Genomic DNA, 18221 nt, shown 5'->3' on the forward strand with positions numbered 1-18221 from the left:
GGGGACGTGAGTGTGTTTGCTCGTACCCTGCACGGCAGGTTGGCTTTTTGATGGCTGGGAGATGCGGTAAGGCACTGTTGCTCTGGACACTCTGGCTTCTACCTAGCCTTCCACTTGCCCATCCACCTGTACTGCTGGCCCTCCATCCCTTTATCCTTTCCTTCTTTCTGTCTTTTTGTTCTTTCCCTCTTACTCCCGTTCTCCGACTCTGCAGACACTTGTGAGCCCCGCCTCTGGGCCAGGCGCTCTGCCTCCACAGATGCCTCCATAGTCAGCTTCTCACAGCGTGAGAGGAAATGTGCCTGTCCAGTCTGCTGAAAGTAATCAACCTTTTAATAAGGACATCAGGGAAGAGTGGGAGTAAAAGGTACTGAGTGCCTCCAAGGATAAAGCCCTTTCCACCTGGTTCTCCCACTTGTTCGTCAGCGAGGGTCTGGCCCATCAGCGAACCGCACCCACTAGACAGAGCAGCGAAAACTTAAGTGTGTGGTTTTTCGAAGCAGTCGGGAGCATTTTGCCATCATGAGCTTGATTTTATTTCTTTGCTTAACGGAGAGAATCATCTCTTTAAGTAAAATGATCTCTTTCCTCCTCAGACCATTGGAAAGAAGTTACCTCCAACTGCAGCAACCCCGGACCCGTCAAAACCAGAAATGGACAGCAGGACAAAGAGTGAGTTTCCTTAGATCTCCGTTTTACACTCGGAAACAGTTGAGGGTTTTTCGTTATTGAAATGCCTTTGAAAAATCCTCACATAATCTCAATGGCTGTTTCACTTTTTTTATTTTAAATTTCAGGGTAGTTAACATACAGGGTTGTATTGGTTTCAGGCGAACGATATAGTGATTCCACAATTCTATACATTACTTGGGTCACATCATAATTAGTATACTCTTTAATCCCCTTCACCTTAATGGCTTTTTAAAATGCATCACAAAAAATACCCCAAATGTGTTTCCCGAGGTCCTGCCGGTGGGTGGGCACAAGGTAGGCTCAGAACTCCTGGGGGTTTTCTCCTTTCTGGAACGTGGCTCTTTCCTGCCACCTGTATCTTGCCCATGTGCAGAGCCAGGGCTTATCCATGTAAACCCAAGCACTTTGCATAGTTCGGAAGGCAGAAAGATTCTGGAGAATGGCATCTCAACAGTTTGGAGATTCACAGGCCTTCAGGCCCGGGAGGCCCTGGCTTTTAGCCTCCGCCCTCAGCCAGCACTCCCAAACCCTGCCTTCCTGCCGGTGTTCTCCATGCCTCTCGGCTGCAATGTCTCTACGTACAGATGTCTTTCTTCCATTGAGCTGCATACGCTCTTCCTGTAACTTTTACCCACGAATTTTAGTCTCTGAGTCTACATTGGTATTAGCCCATTTTTCTCCTGACAGCTCTTTAAGGGTTTGAGGATAGCTGTCTCCCCACAACCTTCCCAAAGGGCAGTATTCCCTACTCTAGATTGTTGCCAGTTAAAATACAGGATGTCCAGGTACATTGACATTTCGGATAAACAGTGAATAATTTTTTGGTTACAAGTAAGTCCCATGCACTATTTATTGTTTATCTGAAATGCAAATGTACCTGGGCATCCTGAATTTGTAGTTCTTGACCTGGCAAGCCTCCAATTCCTTTCTTTATCCTTCCAGTGACTAGGGCATTCTGGGCAGGCTCTGGTCAGAAACAATTACTTCAATTCCTTCAGATTTTATGTTGTTGTTTTTTTTTTCTTTTCAGCCTCAGATTTTCTTATGAGGATAATGTGGACAGACTACTAATCTAGTTTGGAAAGCCAAAGATGGAGAGAACATAAATCACACATATATAATTATGATTCAGATAAGAGTAAAGCATAGCTTTATTCTTTTAATTGCAAAATGATATACCAGAGGCTCGTTTTGTAGGGCAAAACAGGTAGTTTCGGGAACATGTGAGTGAGATTGCCTTAGACTTCAGAAAATGAATTTGTGGGACTTGCCAAGCCAAAAACGGTGGCTTTGATAAATAAGTTCGTGGATGGTACAGATGCAGATGCCAGAGCTCTCCCTTAATGCTTAGGGTTCAGATGAGATCTACATGCCTTCCGTCTGTTAATGGTACAGTCAGACTCCCGATACTAGGCAGAAAGCCCCCTCGCCTGAGGCTCTAGCCCCGCGGTTCTTATACTCGAGTGTGCTCCAGCATCACCTGGAGAGCTGGGCCCTACCCCCCACATTGCTGGGTCCCACCTCCAGAATTTCTGAATCACTGGATCTGGGGTGAGACCTGAAAATGTGCTTTTCTAAGGCATTCCCAGGTGCCACTGCTGCTCCTGGTTTAGGGGCCCACACCTTCAGAACCACTGTTTGAGGCTCATGTGTGTTCCTAAGGAGAAACTGGCCCCATATTTATTCATGCAGGCTATAGGCTTATCATGCTAAACCTGCCTTTGGGCACTAAGGAATTTTGAAGAATTAAACATTAAATCATTTATGCAAACATTTCTTTTGTTGGACAGTGGCCTGCCCTTCCTTCCATTCCACTGCTTATTCTGTAGTTATGGCTATTAACAAGTTTATAAATGATCACTGTTATTTGCAAAGTTGCTTGGACAGCCAGAATGGGGAATAGATAGGAAAATGAAAAGGAGAAGACCCATCAAGCCTCAAAGGTGATTGGAATATGGTCCCTAGGACAGGCTGTCCTCATGACATGTGACAACCAGCAGTCTTTACCAACCTGACTTGTTTGCAGAAATAGTAATCCGAGGAACTGAGTTTTTCTTCATGGAGTTTCCATTAGAAGTAAAGTCAAAAAAAGAGTCCCCATAGAAGTAAAGTCGAAATTCCCTGTAGATTGTTCACCTCTATCCAGAGGAAATAGGACCTTGGGTGACTTGTGGGTTGCTTTTGGGGGAGGCTGAGCAGTAGGGACCCTGAGGGTCACTTGTAGGGATATGGCACAAAGCAGGACAGTCTGCGAGGCCTGCTTAAGTGACTAATCCTTGGGTCTCAAGAACTAGCCCTAGGATAAGATCATGTCCTTGATGCTTTCTTTTCGCCCTCTGTAATGTCTGCAGACAGGAGATTCGAGTCTTTCTGGAAAGATTAGTTGGGCTGGGGGAGGTAGATAGCTGTGTATTAGAGCAGTGCTGGCTAATAGAAATATTATGTGAGCCGCATACATGATTTTACATTATCGAGTAGCCACGTTTTTGAAAAAGAAAGAAGTGAACTTACTAATTTAAGTATATTTTATTTAACTCAATATATCCCCAATGTTATCTTTTCAACATTTAACCCGTATAAAATTGTTAAGTGAGATATTTTTATTCTTTATTTATATGAGTCTTCACAATCCAGCGTGTATTTTATATGCATGGCACATCTAAGGTGAAACAGCCACATTTCAAATGCTCAGTAGCCACATGTGCCTAGTGGCCACCATATTGGACAGTGTAGTTTGAGAGTAATTCTGGGATCTAAGATGGGCTTCCTGGGCCTAGGTATTAACACAGATCCGAATATTCAGTTCCTTCAAGCATGTGGGAGGATCCTGGCTCTAACCCAAGCCTTGTTCAGTCTTACAAGTATCTATTAATTATGTCCATCCACCTGGCTCTCTGGAAGCTTCACGGTGAGGGGATGGGTTGTTACTGACGAGTGTTTTTATAGACGCTGGGTGGTGTGTTTGGGCTAAGAGTCGGCAGTGCCGATTCTAGGGCCAGCTGTGTTATTAGCTAGGTGTGTGACCTTGGGCCAGTAATTTTATTTCTCTGGCCTTGCTCTTCATTGTCTGTGTTGCCTTTGAAGTCAGAGGGTTGTGCTAGAGAAAACCCCCGAGGTTGCTCTCAGCATCTTCATCCTCTGATTCAATTCCAAAAGCTTTATGATTCAGAGTAAAAGGTTTCTGCGTTCAAAGAACTGAGCAGCCAGATGGGAGGGGCAGAAGGAAGATGGGTACCATTCAGTAGGAATATGAGATGTCATCGGGTATAGGTGTAAGTATGCATGTAAGTGGGTAGCAGGTCAGAAGGAGAATTCTCACTGTCAGCGAAGGCTTGAAGGACATTTATTGACAGATGTTTTTCATGGACCCAGAGCAAGAATTTCTGTAGTTAATATCACCCAACCTACTTTCTGGTTTTCATTGTCAAGAGCAAATTCTGGGGTATTTGTTCTCCCTTGATTTCCACAAAGCACCTAGGTCCACTAAAGAGCCCCCTGCAGCGGGAACATTTTGCTGCTTTCAGATTTTGATGCAACTCCCATGTTCAGGTGGAAGGACACAAGAGTGCTGGCTGACTATTAGAAATGACCCTGAGCTTGGGAGCAGGGCTTCTGGTTAGCAGACAGATCTCTAACAACTACCACCTGGCAGTTCAGAGGAGAGAAGTCCCTTCTTCACATCTCTGTCCTCGGCAAGCTGAAGGATTAAGTTATGATGATTCAAAAAATGTTCATGTAGATTGGTCTTTTCTGAGGGAAAGTGAAACTCAGCTGATCAGGATTTATTTAAACAACTAACATCCTCTCCCCTCCCCCAGTAAAGCTTTTATGATATTGAAACTCATCTGAAACGCATGCTGGGGAACAGATTGCCATGATTTTCATAACAAGAGGGAAACTGTCTAAATATTCATAAATGAAGTACCCTGAGACTCCTCCAGTTCGCCACATCTGGAATTTCCCCGACTCTTACTACAATTGATGCAGATCTGTGGCCTCTGTGGGATAGAAAAAGAGCCCGGAGAAATGGCTATTTAGCATCTTTCTGAACAAACAGTTCAGTCTCGGAGATTCGGAGGACCAGTTGAGCAGGAGGGCTAGGAAAAAGATAATCCTTGATAAAATTTGAACAAAGGCAGGTCAGGCTTTGGAATAAATGATGACCGTGGGGCAAAGGCTAAACCTGCCCTCCCTGCCTGACCTCCCCTCACTCCATCCCTGGACGTTTGTACCACCTTTCTGGGCACTTTGTTCATTGACTCCCTTCTTAGGAGTTGTCCCCTGGGGTGGTGACAAAGGGTGGCTTGTGGTGATCATTGGTCCCTCAAGGCGGGAGCTTATGTGCTCTACTCGATATCCCCACCATACAGCCCAGAAAGGTGCCGTGGACTCATGGTTGAGCACGTGGAGAATTAGAAACGACTTACAATTTAACGAGGCTCTATATTGGACAGAGTCTTGTAAAATCGGCATAGTGGCCATGGGTCCCCTTTCTCAAGTTCACAGTCACCAGCTGGAAAAAAACACATTGGTTCACATAGGACCCTGGAGCTTATTTGGGGTTTCTGAGGGATTAGTGGTGGTTGCTGGTGTTCCATGGGGCTTGACAGACCCTTCGTTCTTTCTAGTCCCTGCCCCAGACGAATCAGCCCAAGACAGACCCTTGCCCCACAAAGGTTTATTGGCTCATTGCACCGGGGAGACTGCATAGGAGAATCTGTGCAGCACCATCGCACCAAACAAAAAAGAGTAGTTACCGGTTTGGAGGAGGAATGCAGTGAAATGTAAATGAAGCAGTATTTTGCTAGGCTCCAAGCAATGCCGGGCTGTGCTGAAATGGTCAATATCAGGTCTGTACTGGGAGGTGCACCCAGGTCATTTCTTTGGGAACCACCGAGTTAAGATAAGTGTGCAGTGCTGTGTTCAGAACTCTTTAAGTGAGGCTCTGCACTTGCGTGGGGAATCAAGGCTGCTTCTCTGTGTCACAGTGACTTCGTTCCCTCAGTCAAGAGTGGAACATTTCAGGGGCACCTGGGGGGCTCAGTCGGTTAAGCGTCTGCCTTCGGCTCACATCATGATCTCAGGGTCCTGGGATGAAGCCCCACGTTGGCTCCCTGCTCAGCGGGAAGTCTGCTTCTCCCTGTCCCTCTGCCCTCCACCCCCGCTCATGTGCTCTTGCTGTCTCTCTCAAATACATACAGAAATAAAATCTTAAAAAAAAAAAAAGAGTGGGGGGTGCCTGGGTGGCTCAGATGGTTAAGCGTCTGCCTTCGGCTGAATCATGATCCCAGGGTGCTGGGATCGAGCCCCACATCAGGCTCCTGGCTCAGTGGGGAGCCTGCTTCTCCCTCTCCCTCTGCTTCTCTCCCTGCTCATGCTCTCTCTCTCTCTCTCTCTCTCTCTCTCTCTCTCTCTCTCTCTCTCTATCTCTGTGTCTCAAATGAATAAATCTTAAAAAAAATAATATGTTTTAAAAAAGTGGAACATTTCATTCTGACTGATATGATATAAACAAAAGCAAAATTTCTGATAGTCTGTGGTTTTAGAGGACCAACTTTTGGGCGCCTAGGTGGCTCAGTCGTTAAGCGTCTGCCTTCGGCTCAGGTCATGATCCCAGGGTCCTGGGATCGAGTTCCACATCGGGCTCCCTGCTCGGCGGGAAGCCTCCTTCTCCCTCTCTTACTCTCCCTGCTTGTGTTCCTTCTCACTCTGTCTCTCTTTGTCAAATAAACAAAATCTTTTTTTTTAAAGATTTTATTTATTTATTTGAGAGAGCAAGAATGAGAGAGAGAGAGAGAGCACATGAGAGGGGGGAGGGTCAGAGGGAGAAGCAGACTCCCCGCTGAGCAGGAGGGGGCCCGATGCGGGACTCGATCCCGGGTCTCCAGGATCATGACCTGAACCGAAGGCAGTCGCTTAACCAACTGAGCCACCCAGGCGCCCAAACAAATAAAATCTTTAAAAAAAAAAAATAGAGAACCAACTTTCTCTGGGAGTAAGAAAGCAGTAGTGCTTGGAGAAGGGGGTGTTAGAACCCTTTCTGGCTGCAGTGTGTGCTTGGGAGAAATGCTATTTCCCGTTCACGTTGTAGTTGTCTGTGTCTGCGTTTGGTACGCCAGCCTGATGAATGGCTGCGCAGATACTCTCATTCTGAGCTAATTTTTGCTTTCGCACCACGTTTAAATAGCAGAAAAAGGGGTCGATTTCCTTATGTTGGTTTTTTTTTCCCCCAGCCTTACCTGGGAGCTCTTATATGCTACCTTTTCAGGGCAGGTGTTTTTGTTCACTTGTCTCCCCTAAAACTCCTATTTGGGTATGTCCAGTTTGAAACAAGTGTCCTAGTCAGTGCCGCCCACACTTGCCGTGTCCTAACGCACTCAGGCTCAGCGTCCCAGGGTCACGTCATGTGCCTCCAGGCGCAGACCCTGCTGTCCCGATTCCCTGTGGGCGTCTCCCTGGGAGGGTGCCCAGGCTGCCTATGCTGCTGAAGACCTGGTTTTCAAGCACAGTCCTCTTGGAGGATACAAGCTAACTCCCTTTGTGTTATCCTTGTGGATTTCCTTTCTCCCAAAGACCCAGAGCTTCCCCCAACCTGAGCAGGAGAAAGTGCCACCGGGAGGAGCTGTGGTGAGCTCTGGGCTCGAAGACAGAAAGGCTTTGCTTGTCCGATTTTTTTCTTTTTCTTTCTTTTTTTTTTTAAATTCCTCCTTTTAAAGCGAGAGATTTAAAAGTGCCATAATTCATAGTTGTGAAATAATTTGAACGTCAAATTTCCAACAGCACCTAGGACTAGAGGTGGTCGTTGTGATTTGGGGTCGCCATCAGCTTTTTTGTGGAGGCCGGCATTGGGCTCAAGTTGACAACATAGTGGCGTGTGCCCTGTGTTTCCTTTCCCTGTCTGGATTTGAGTGTAGACCAGGGTTTTTCCACCTTGGCACTATTAATATTTGGACCGGATCGCTCTTTGTTGTGGGGACTGTTCTGTGTCCATTACAGGATGTTTAGTAGCATCCTTAGCCTCCATACACTTGAGGCCAATCACTGTTACCACCCCCTCCCACTGTGACAACCACAAATGTCTCCAGGCTTTGCTGGTGTCTCCTGGGGAGCAAACGAGCCCTATTTGCGAACTGCTCCTGCAGACTGTAGTAAGCTCTACAAGGGCACTGCTGCTGGGCGCACCGTGGACACTTAGTTAATATTTACTGAGCAAATGACAAGCGTAGGATTCTCTCCAGCCCTCCCGACCAGCCCCGGATCCTCAAACCGACCCAGGGCTGGATCTTCTGTCCACATCTATCATACAGCACGCCTAGCCATGGCACTGCCACCACACTGACCCACCCTCCAGGTCCAAACCATTGTTTTGTTTCTTTCTAGCATTGAATATTTGCTAATACCCACGGCTGGATCAGTGGCTCTCACAGTGTGGTCCCTGGACCAGCAGCATCAGCATCACCTGGGAACTTGTTAGAGATGCAGATCCCCAGGCTTTGCCCAGTCCTTGAGGATCAGGAACCTTGGGGGTTCTGTTTTCACACATCCTTCATGGTGCTGATGCCCACTCATGCACGAGAACCACTGATGTAGACTGTTCCTTAAGCTTCCCTGTTCATGAGAATCACCAGGGTGCTTGTGGATTGCTGATCCCACCTCAGACTTGTTGATGGCGACCCCCAGAGAAGGGGATCTGGGAAGGCATAGAAGCAAAAGGTGCCCCACATCATTCTTCCCATCAGGAATGGTTGGGGAACACCACCCACCCCCAACTCCTACTCCTCTGGTCAAAGTCCTAGAACATTGTACAGAGCCCAGTGCCATTTTACTCCTCTAAGAAGGGAGCCTGACTCTTTCCTTTGGGACATGATTCCCCATTCATGATCCTCTGATGCTTTAAACTGAAGCCATCGCTCTTTCCTTCCCTCAATGTTGCCTTGTCAAGAGCTCTGTGCCTCATTCCTTCTCCTTGGTTATAAGCTCCTTGAGAACCAGGTATCAGTCTTATTTAACTTAAGTCTCTTTCCCCAAAAATGTGACCTAAGTCCATACCCTTATTGCATTTCCAAAATACAAAAATCTGGAAAACTAAAAGGTTTTATCACTTGTTGAGTGATAAAACTTGTCCTGGACTAACATGCATTTATGTATAGTCTTCATTTATCCTACTTGGGGGGACAAATCATCCATTTGCTGCAGAATTTTAATGTATTTGATGGTTGGGTGCAGCCCCAGACCCCAGCTGAGGATGTTATCTCTTGTATGGATGTAATACATTTCCTTTCTAAAATCTGAAAAATTCTGTCCCCACAGCTTCCGGATAAATGATTATGAACCCGTAGTGCCTCAGATAATATTTGTCACTTTAATGAAAGAACTTTAGGTTTTGATGTTGGTGAAAGTAGAAACACTGAGCTTGACACTTTTGTTCTGGTATCCAAAAGGAAAAGAATTCTAAGAGTGACCTGGTACTTTTCACCACTGCTAGAAGTTCTGGAAGGCTTCCTACCAGACTCTGTGACACATGGGATTTTAATCTTCAATGTCCTAAAATTGAGTCCAGAGAATGGTCCTGGATTTAATGTTATTTCCTTGGTGTGTGTGTGTGTGTGTGTGTGTGTGTGTGTGTGTGTGTTCTGCTTGCTGATATGTTTGTTCTGTTTGTTCTGCTTTTATTTTTTTTTAAGCTGAGGGTATTTTTTTAAGTTGATTTGTTTGTTTTTTATATGAAGAGATCATAAAACCATCTGAAGGGAGTCATGGGCTGTGGGCATGCGAGTTCAATTTCTTAAATGGTCTGTTTTTAATCTCATGTAAATTTGTAGAAGTTTAGAGATTGAAATAATGTGTTTTTTGTTGGGGGGTTTGTGAATCATGACCGGACTTCTTGGGGTTTTAATAGAACAAGTTTCTTCAAATTAGAATGCCAATCAGTAATTAGTATAGGGATCTTGATTTGGAAATAGGCAAAAGTCTCAGGGTCCTTGAACCTTCTGATATCTTACACAACATTTTCTCTGCACCTTGGACTGTGTCTTTTTTTCTTTTTTCTGGAAAGAGGGAATCACTGTTTTTTTAATCAGATTCTTAAAGGACTCTAAGACAAAAAGCTCAAGTGACGCCTGGCTGGCTCAATCAAAAGAGCATGCAACTCTTGATCTCAGGGTTGTAAGTTCACGCCCCACGTTGGGTATAGAGATTACTTGAAAATAAATATATAAATGTAAAAAAAAAAGACAAAAAAGCTCAAGAATTGATTGGGACTTCAGTCTTAGGGTAATTCATTAGTTTTTTAAAAAAATCTTCCTAAAAAAAGTAGAGACCAATTCCTCTCAATTGCTGGGTAAGTTGTGCCTTTCTTTTTTTTATGTACATGTGGGCATTCATGTCTATTTGATCTTGGACTAATTAAATCCATCTAATTGAGGAATAGATGGAAAATGCCTGCCTCCAAAAATTCATTTCATTCCTTTCCTCTCCATCTCTGTCTGCTACTCATTTAAAATTTCTAATCTTCCCACATTCAGAAAGCATTTGGAATTATATTCTTCTTTCAAGACATATCAAATGCCTCCTCCTTTGTGAACTCCCTCCTGAATGTAATCATGACTCCTTCTGCAACACCACAGCCACGTCCCACAGAGTGAGTCTGGGCTTCTTCCAGCATTTGTCTTTTCTTCTTATCATCCTTTCACCCTTGCCTTTCCCCAGGTATTAGTTTGTCACTTGCACACAAGGGTGCGATGGGTAGTGACTTGCGTATCACAGGCCCAAGAACTGACAATGTCTTTTCCATGGTGTTGCCTCAATAAATGTTTGAATTAAAGTAGGGAACATCTTCGTTCCATATACTATGAAAATAAAATCCTAGTCTCAGAGTTAATCCATTTTTTCACTTGTTATTTTTTTAGTATCTTAAAACCATTGATACATCCAAACTGACGGCATGTTTTTATTTTCCAGTACTGCTGAATTAGGACCCAAATGCCTCAGTAGTAAAAACAAATTTTTACTTTCAAATATATCATGATAACTTAAAATGCGATCCTATGGTTGCCAGGTTTGATCAGGGGTGTTCTGAGTGACAGTGCCCGTGACTAGAGCCCTGAAATGTCAGAGTTGGCCGGAACTCAGGTCTAGTCCAGTGTGTTTTTTGGAGCCTCCAGAGCTTCATTGAGATAATTTGGGGGGCCTGGGTGGGAGATGGGCCAGCCCCACTCTCTAATTTAACCAGAGCAGCTCTGTTTTTAGTTGTTTTATTTTGGAGTTTTGGAATAAGTTGAAATTTGCTAAAAAGTGTTCTGCTGAAGTTAACCAAGCTCTCCTCTCATCCCTCCTTGGCCAGTCTCTCATTTTACACCTAAGGACCCTGAGGTGCAAAGCTACCTTGTAGTTGCCTCAGATTCTTATGCTCAGGGCGGCCCAGCTAGGATTGAACCTAGTCTTGACTGTCCTGACTCCTGGCCCAGAACACTCCCCTCCTGTTTAGCTGTCCCTCAAATTTTCTTCCACTTTGTAGGTATCACTAGGAGATCAAGAAACATTGAGTGGGAGCTGCATCAGGTTATGGGGATGCAAAAAGGGGTGAGTCTGATGTCAAATCCTGCTTCATGGACAACGGTAGTTGACAGTAGCCACTGGTACCTGTATCTCCTCCTTTTATCTGAAATTGGTGCCTTTCAGATAATTCTGTGTCTAATGCCTCACACATAAAATAGCATACATGGTGGGAATGTTTTAAAACTAGGTTATGTTGATGGTCATACAACTAATATACATTTATTAAAACTATTCATACTGTACAATTAACATGAGTGAATTTTCTGGTATAAAAATTACATGTCATTAAAGCTGTTAAAAAAAAAAAAAGCCAGGGGGACACCTGCCCTCCTTAACTAATAGGGAAACTGGGCAGAAAACAAAATGGCCCCATGAAACATTTTAAAGGCATACCAGTACTTTTTTATAAATATTTTCTCACTATGTTGGTTACAAGTCAATTCCACAGTCATTTATTGACCCCCTGCTATGGGCCAGTTCTTGAGGTAGCAAGGGAAGAGATGGGGGAGAGGGAGTGACACAGATGTATAGGAAGAGACTTTTTGAGTGGAGGCAGGTTATAGTCAAGTGTTTCAGGGGAGGCAACCGGAGGTGTCCTCTTCTACTGAGTTCCTTCATGCCAGGGTACCTTCTGCTTTGAGTGATAAATACCTATGCAGCCATAAAGTAGTGGTAAGCAATACAGTTTTATGGAGTCAGGTAACAAGGGATCCAGAGACAGGCCCCCTGACGTTGGGGGGGATTCGACAGACATCTCAATGGTGTCAAGACTCAAGAGTCCCCTCCTCTGTGATTTTCCTGGCTTTCCTCTCATGGTTGAACTATGACTGCAACAGTGCTAAACACTATCCTGTGTTCCAACACGGATGAAACAGTGTTAAAAGCAGAAAGGCAGGGGCAACTATTTTCTTCACAACCCTTTTTTTAGTCAGAGAACAAAACCTAACAGCCTCCCTGCCCCTCCCAGCAGATTTCGATTTCCTCTCGCATCTCATTGGCTGGAAGTAGATCACATGCCCGCCCCTAAACCAATCACCAACAAAGGGGAGTGAGATTAACGTTATTTGCTGAGACATATCTCATTCATTTCTACAGCTGTGGGCAGTTCCCTATTCCCAAATGTAATACCTGATTGCAGCAGGATTATATGAACTGGGAAGAGGATGGGGAATGGCTCCTGTGAACCAATGTCTACCACACGTAATGAACTTTTCTGATGGAATGGAATAGAAACAATGCTTGTTTTTTCCTTTGTTGACCACGGGTGTCTTACCTTGTTTGTAAAATAGTTCCATGATTTCGATCCAATGAATTATTCTTCCAACTGGGACTCTGCAGGGCAGTTCTTCAGTAATGCTGTATTTGTTTCGGTGTTGTAAGTTTTGAGGTTGCATGGTCATATTTCACTAGCACAGTCAATAGGAAAATTGGTAAAGAGCTGTCATTATCCAATTTAAAGATGCTTTACTTTTTCCCTCCTTTTAGAATATTTGGCTGATTCAGAATTTGGAAGGTTTGCTATTACTAATTAAAGAGAGATGAAACATTAGTAACTCTGTGGACCTAGGAATTTTTAGACAGATTAATATTGATGGGATTTAGAACTAGTGCCCCTCAGCGTGGCTTAATGAGCAAAAGGTATCAGGGGCCCAGAGTACCTAAGATGGAAGGTTTCCAAGACTAGAATGGGGGATATAACTGATATACTCTGTCCTTTGGACAGAAAGCAAAAACATTTGCCACAGAAAGTGAGTCCCTCTCTTTCCCTGCCCCCCTCCCTCTCTCCTCCCCGCCCTCTCGTCGTATCCGAACCGACCCTGGACCACAGTGTGTCTGTATTACAAATCTTTTTATTGCCTTTATTTTATATAGCACTCTCTTTGATTGATGTGACATTAACCATGATAAACCCCCCCACACACACATTTCAGTCATATAAATTGTACTAGGGACAATGTAATTGACACTTGTGTATCTAGCTCTAGGTTATGATCTGCCTGCAGGAACTGGCCTGATCCTTGGGAAATATCTAAGGCCATTCAAAGCTATCAGGATTGTTGACTTAGCTGCAGAATAATAAATGCCTGTCCCAGTAGATACTAATTCTCTGGAATTTTTCTTTCTACCTTCTGTCCTAAGTCATCGAACCCCACTTTTCCAAGTTTTACTTTCCCGGCTACCTGACAAATGTTTTTGCTCTCTTCTAAACTGGTGCTTTTGTGTAAATAGAGAAGATTTAACATCAGATAGACTTTCTTTTTTTAAGTTTATGTATTTATTTATGCAATCTCTACACCCAACGTGGGGGCTCGAACTCATGACCCTGAGATCAAGAGCCGCACGCTCTTCTGACTGAGCCAGCCAGGCGCCCCTCACATCAGATAGACTTTCAAAGGCATATAATTGATGGCACATTTGAACCGGTTTTCAGTGGCTTTAGTGTTTTTCTCTCTTTGATGGACATCCTTGCTGATGAACATCCCCACCTAAATAGGCAGGTTCCCACAGAAAGGCCATGGGACATACTTGAACAAGTTTGTCTCCCCAGTATACACATGTGTACAAAGAACATTTAGTGGGTATTTGTTGGCTGTTTGTGGTTGACACATGTTCACATACAAATATATGTCTCGGGAGATGTACCATAATGGAGTCTTTTTTATTGTTTTGAGTACCATGCCGGCTTTTAACATACACAGATACCCTGTTTCTGATTTAATGATGTGTGGAAGAAAGCAAAGAGGGCAGAATTTAAGCTTTTTGCTCTTTGTAGATCATGTCTGCTTATGCATGCACCCAAAGAGTATATAAAATGGTATATAGAATAAAGAGTACATAAAATATACATCTGAGACCAAGGAAAACTTTTTGCTTTTCTGCCTGAGAGACACAAAGCAGTCAGTGGCACTTGATGACATCACATGATTTGTGAGGGGGAAAAAATGAAGAGAATAAATAAGCATGAGCCCCAAATGAGCCGCAGTCTTAGGTGGTTTCCTGACGGTGACCCTTTCTTTTATGCAGTTGTTATATCCTATCTGTTAAGTGTGCTTTTCCCTGAAGTTAATGTGAGAGAGGGCATCTTTTCCTGGGCCACCCGGCCCATTAGATGAAGTATTGTAAAGGTTGTGTTTTCTTTTCTTCTTACAGCCAAGGATTACTGCAAAGTAATATTTCCATATGAGGCACAGAATGATGATGAATTGACAATCAAAGAAGGCGATATAGTGACTCTCATCAATAAGGTAAGCAAAGGTTCCCTCCTGCCTTTAAAACTGCAAACCACTTTGAGGCATTACTGGACAATACAAGCTTTTGTTTTGGCCTTGAAACACTTGATTTTCACTTCCTGAACTTCCAAGGAAGAATCTTGCATCTTTCCTCTTGATCAGGCTAAGCCCAGTGTATCCAGGTGAATGAACAAACTTGAAAACCAAATAGATTCTTTTGGCCTTGGAGCCAGCTGCAGATTGGCATGGCCCGGTGGAAAACTCCATCCCAGAACGGCTAACCCAGAAGGCACTCTGCTTGGCTAGAGAGTCCGCCCTGCACAGCAGCCCCGGCTGCAAAGCTGTGTCATGAGGTATCCAAAGAGGGGCTTTAAAAAGGCAGATCATGCCTCACAGGCAGCAAACGCATAAAGACTGTGTGCTGTTCAGATCAAAGACAGGTAGTATGCCTGAGAGAATTTGCTTGTCTTGTCTGGGCTAAGAAGGTTGGATGATTTTATTATCATTATAGGCAGAGCTCTGTAAACATACAGAGAGCTCTAAAATCTGTGTGAAGTGATACAGCTTAACAGGGCCTGAACCGTGTACTGTTTATGCTTTCATGTAATGGTACTCACCAAGTAGGTGGTTGAAAGATATATTATTTAAATGATTCCTAGAATATATGGCATTTTGTCTGAGATACAGGATTCTCATGATGGTCTTACACGGTGAAAAGCTGACCCATCTTTAAGATGTATAAGTGGCTTTATTCTGAGGTCCAAGTGAGTGGCAGGGAATGCGTGATGCTCTTGGCACAAGCATGACTTGGGGATCATCGTGTCTGCCTGTGTTCATGCAGGGATAGAAAGCACTGGCAGGGCGGAGAGTGCAGGGAAGGGGGAGAGAGAACAGGGGTTAGGGTGGGGGAGGTAGGCCCTGGGTCTCCGTCCTGCGGCCATTACTGAGAGGGAGGGGATCACCATGTTTGCCTGCCCCCTTCCTCCACCCCCACGTGTGTCCATAAAGTGATGGGTACGATTTGCCTTTATAGTCCGCGACACTTATCATTAAGAAATGATTGTAGAAGTTGTATGTTTTAAGAGCCTGGGCCAAAGATGCCAGGGAATTAATGACCCCAGAGGTTAAGCAGCTCACCAAAGATCAAATTATTTTAGGGAGAGTGCTGGCCTTATCCATATGACAGTGGTATGCTAGACAGTGCTAAGAACGCCTTTCTGGAATAGCAGACTACTCGCAGACCTGCTGAGGGGCCAAGAACTTGCCCATTGTCTTACCTGTAAGCTATTCTCCCCACATTCATTTTAGCATATTTCTGTAAGTGTTTTCCGTGGCAGGAGGAAATCAGAGCAGGGTAAACTGCAGCCCTTCTTGTTCCTTTCTGCCAAGGAGGCAGAAGCGTTCTGCTCCTTCTTTCCCACCCTTCCCCTCATCCTTAAGCCGTGCCTCCTTTTAGGCGGCTTCTGTGCGGCACGTTTCCTATTTTGAACCATACCCTTCACCAAACACTCGGAATAGAGAAGTTATTAAATAGGTATAAAGCATAATACAAATACTTCGATAATTAGCCCAGATACTTGGTTTTAGTCCTACAGGGAAAGGGGTAGATCGCTTTCCCCCGTGATCATAAGGCAACCAGAGGGTGCAATAACCCATTCTTTGCAGTGGGGGAGGGGGGCACTTTGCTGTTTGTGGTTTTCTTTTTGTTCGGAGGGGGGCAGCCTCATTTTAACTGAAAGCCAGATGTATCAATAATATTTAATAAGGTTTGGGGGGGAAAAAACCACCACAGATGGTCTCTTATCTGAATACATCTATTTCTACCTTACTATATTATATTCCTGTCCTTGTCATTTGATTACATGTGATGAGAACACATTCATCTTGATGTTTTTGTTCCTACCAGCTTGAGATCCGGTCTGATAAGAAGAATTGAATTTTTCTAAAGAGTTTAGTCAGAAAGACACTCCCTCCTGGTTCCATCCTCCATGCACACGGCCAGGAGAAAGGAACGGACAGATGTGGAAGGCTGCTTTCAGGAGTGTCCGGGATTATACCAGATGTCCCCGCTTTCATAGCATAGTGCAATTAGGCACAGTTTAGAAACTGAAGCAGCTTATAGATAGTATGATGACATTTGCAAAACGTGACCTCATTATCCTTGCCCCCTGCCCCTGCTCCCTCCACGGCACCTGCTCCGGAGGAGAACCCTAGGGAGGCCAGGGGTGGAGGGATGCTGGCAGCCCGGCCCCCCTCTTTTTATTATCCCCTAATGGTGCTTTGCTCGTGGGACCCCTCTGCTCCAGTGAAAGTCTTTAGCAACTTTCCTCTCCTTTATTGTCAAATCCAGCTGGATTCTCCTGGCACTCATTTGCCCGGGCGCTCTGGCCTCACTCTGGCTTTCTGGCCTTGATCCACATCACTGTTGTACAACAAGCTCTCCTGGGATGTCCCCATCCTGCTCGTGCATCCTCCCTCACTTGACCCACGCCGTGTTCCTACTGCCCAGAACGCCCTCTTCCAACCCAATTAGCTGGTTTTTCAATAGCTAATAATACAGCCAGTCTTAACTCATGCTGTATTACGTACCTGGGCCCATTTTTAGGTTGTTACTTAAAAATGTCCCCTGTGCACTATCAATTTTGTTTTTATTATTATTTTATATGGTCTGTGAAATCAGGTCTCTTGATATCCTGTCCTCTGGCAGGTTTTGACTTTTATTGCCATAAAATATCCGCCAGCCTTGACCTAGCATTCCACTTGATTGGAAGCATTTTAAAATGACAAGTGCCATGTCGGCTACCCGCTCAGAGAAACCAGGGTTTGAATCCTGGCAACACCATTCATGGCTGTGTGTCGTTGGGCATTTAACTTAACCCCTCTGAGCCTCAGTTTCCCCAACCAGAAAGCGGACCTCACAGGGCTTCCATGAGGATTTGCTAAGGTGCTCTTTCTCTGACCGTGGAAATGGGGAAGGAAGGGCTCTTGTGACTGAGCCCAGTTCGCTGCTGGGGCAGAAACACCATGATATGAGGTGGGTAATAGTGGTGGCAGATTTGCCTGAAAATAGCTTAAAATTCACAAGGGGTGAGATTTCAGCAAGAATTTGGAGAAAAAATATGGCATAAGTATTTTGCTTGCTGAAAAGTGGGGGGAAATGGAGTCTGAGTCTGTCATACCCTGCTGACGTTATAGAAAATTCTTACATCTTCCTCGGAGTTAAAGGATCATGTAGAAAGTCATTTAGATGAATGTGTGCTGTTGATATTGTAAAGAGGAGAGCTTCACTATGATTTGTTTACTGTGTCTTTTGATATGCTTCTTTATTGTATGTATGAGTTGAGATGAAAAACCTGAATCGAATCGTTGTTGTCTAAATTCGACTTCTTTGGCTGGAGAGGTTCTCGATTTACCCCAATTCCACTGGTGTTTATCTTTCAGAGTCAGCTAAGGTGGTTTCCCTTTGTCCTGTTTTTCTGTGCTGTGGCAGGAGTCACAGGGCAGGCGTTGCCCTCATTTTTAGCCCTAGATTGTCATTTCATGTAGCTTTCTAGAAAATGAGTCAGACACCCTTAGTGGGTGCCTGTAAGCCCTCCACGTTTCCTGAAATAATGTGCAAAGACCTGAACTATTTGTGTGTGTCCCTGGAAACTAGGATGAAATGTGGCAACCCAAATGGTTTGTTTTTTAGTTTATTTATAAAGAATTCTAGTGGATTTGGGAACATTTCCACTTGTACAG

The 18221-nt window shown here is 44.4% G+C and overlaps 1 protein-coding gene across 11 annotated transcripts in view; it reads left to right on the top strand.

The window, feature by feature from the left end:
- SH3KBP1 (SH3 domain containing kinase binding protein 1) overlaps positions 1-18221 on the top strand; it is a 324264-nt gene that overhangs the window by 225763 nt on the left and 80280 nt on the right. For all 11 annotated transcript variants that reach the window (XM_027608838.1, XM_027608844.1, XM_027608839.1 and 8 more), the window contains 2 exons: positions 597-672; positions 14401-14495. In XM_027608838.1, the coding sequence (XP_027464639.1) occupies positions 597-672; positions 14401-14495 (171 nt within the window). The remainder of the gene's footprint in view (positions 1-596; positions 673-14400; positions 14496-18221) is intronic.

Source organism: Zalophus californianus, chromosome X, assembly GCF_009762305.2.
Source record: "Zalophus californianus isolate mZalCal1 chromosome X, mZalCal1.pri.v2, whole genome shotgun sequence".
Classification (NCBI taxonomy): Eukaryota; Metazoa; Chordata; class Mammalia; order Carnivora; family Otariidae; genus Zalophus; species Zalophus californianus.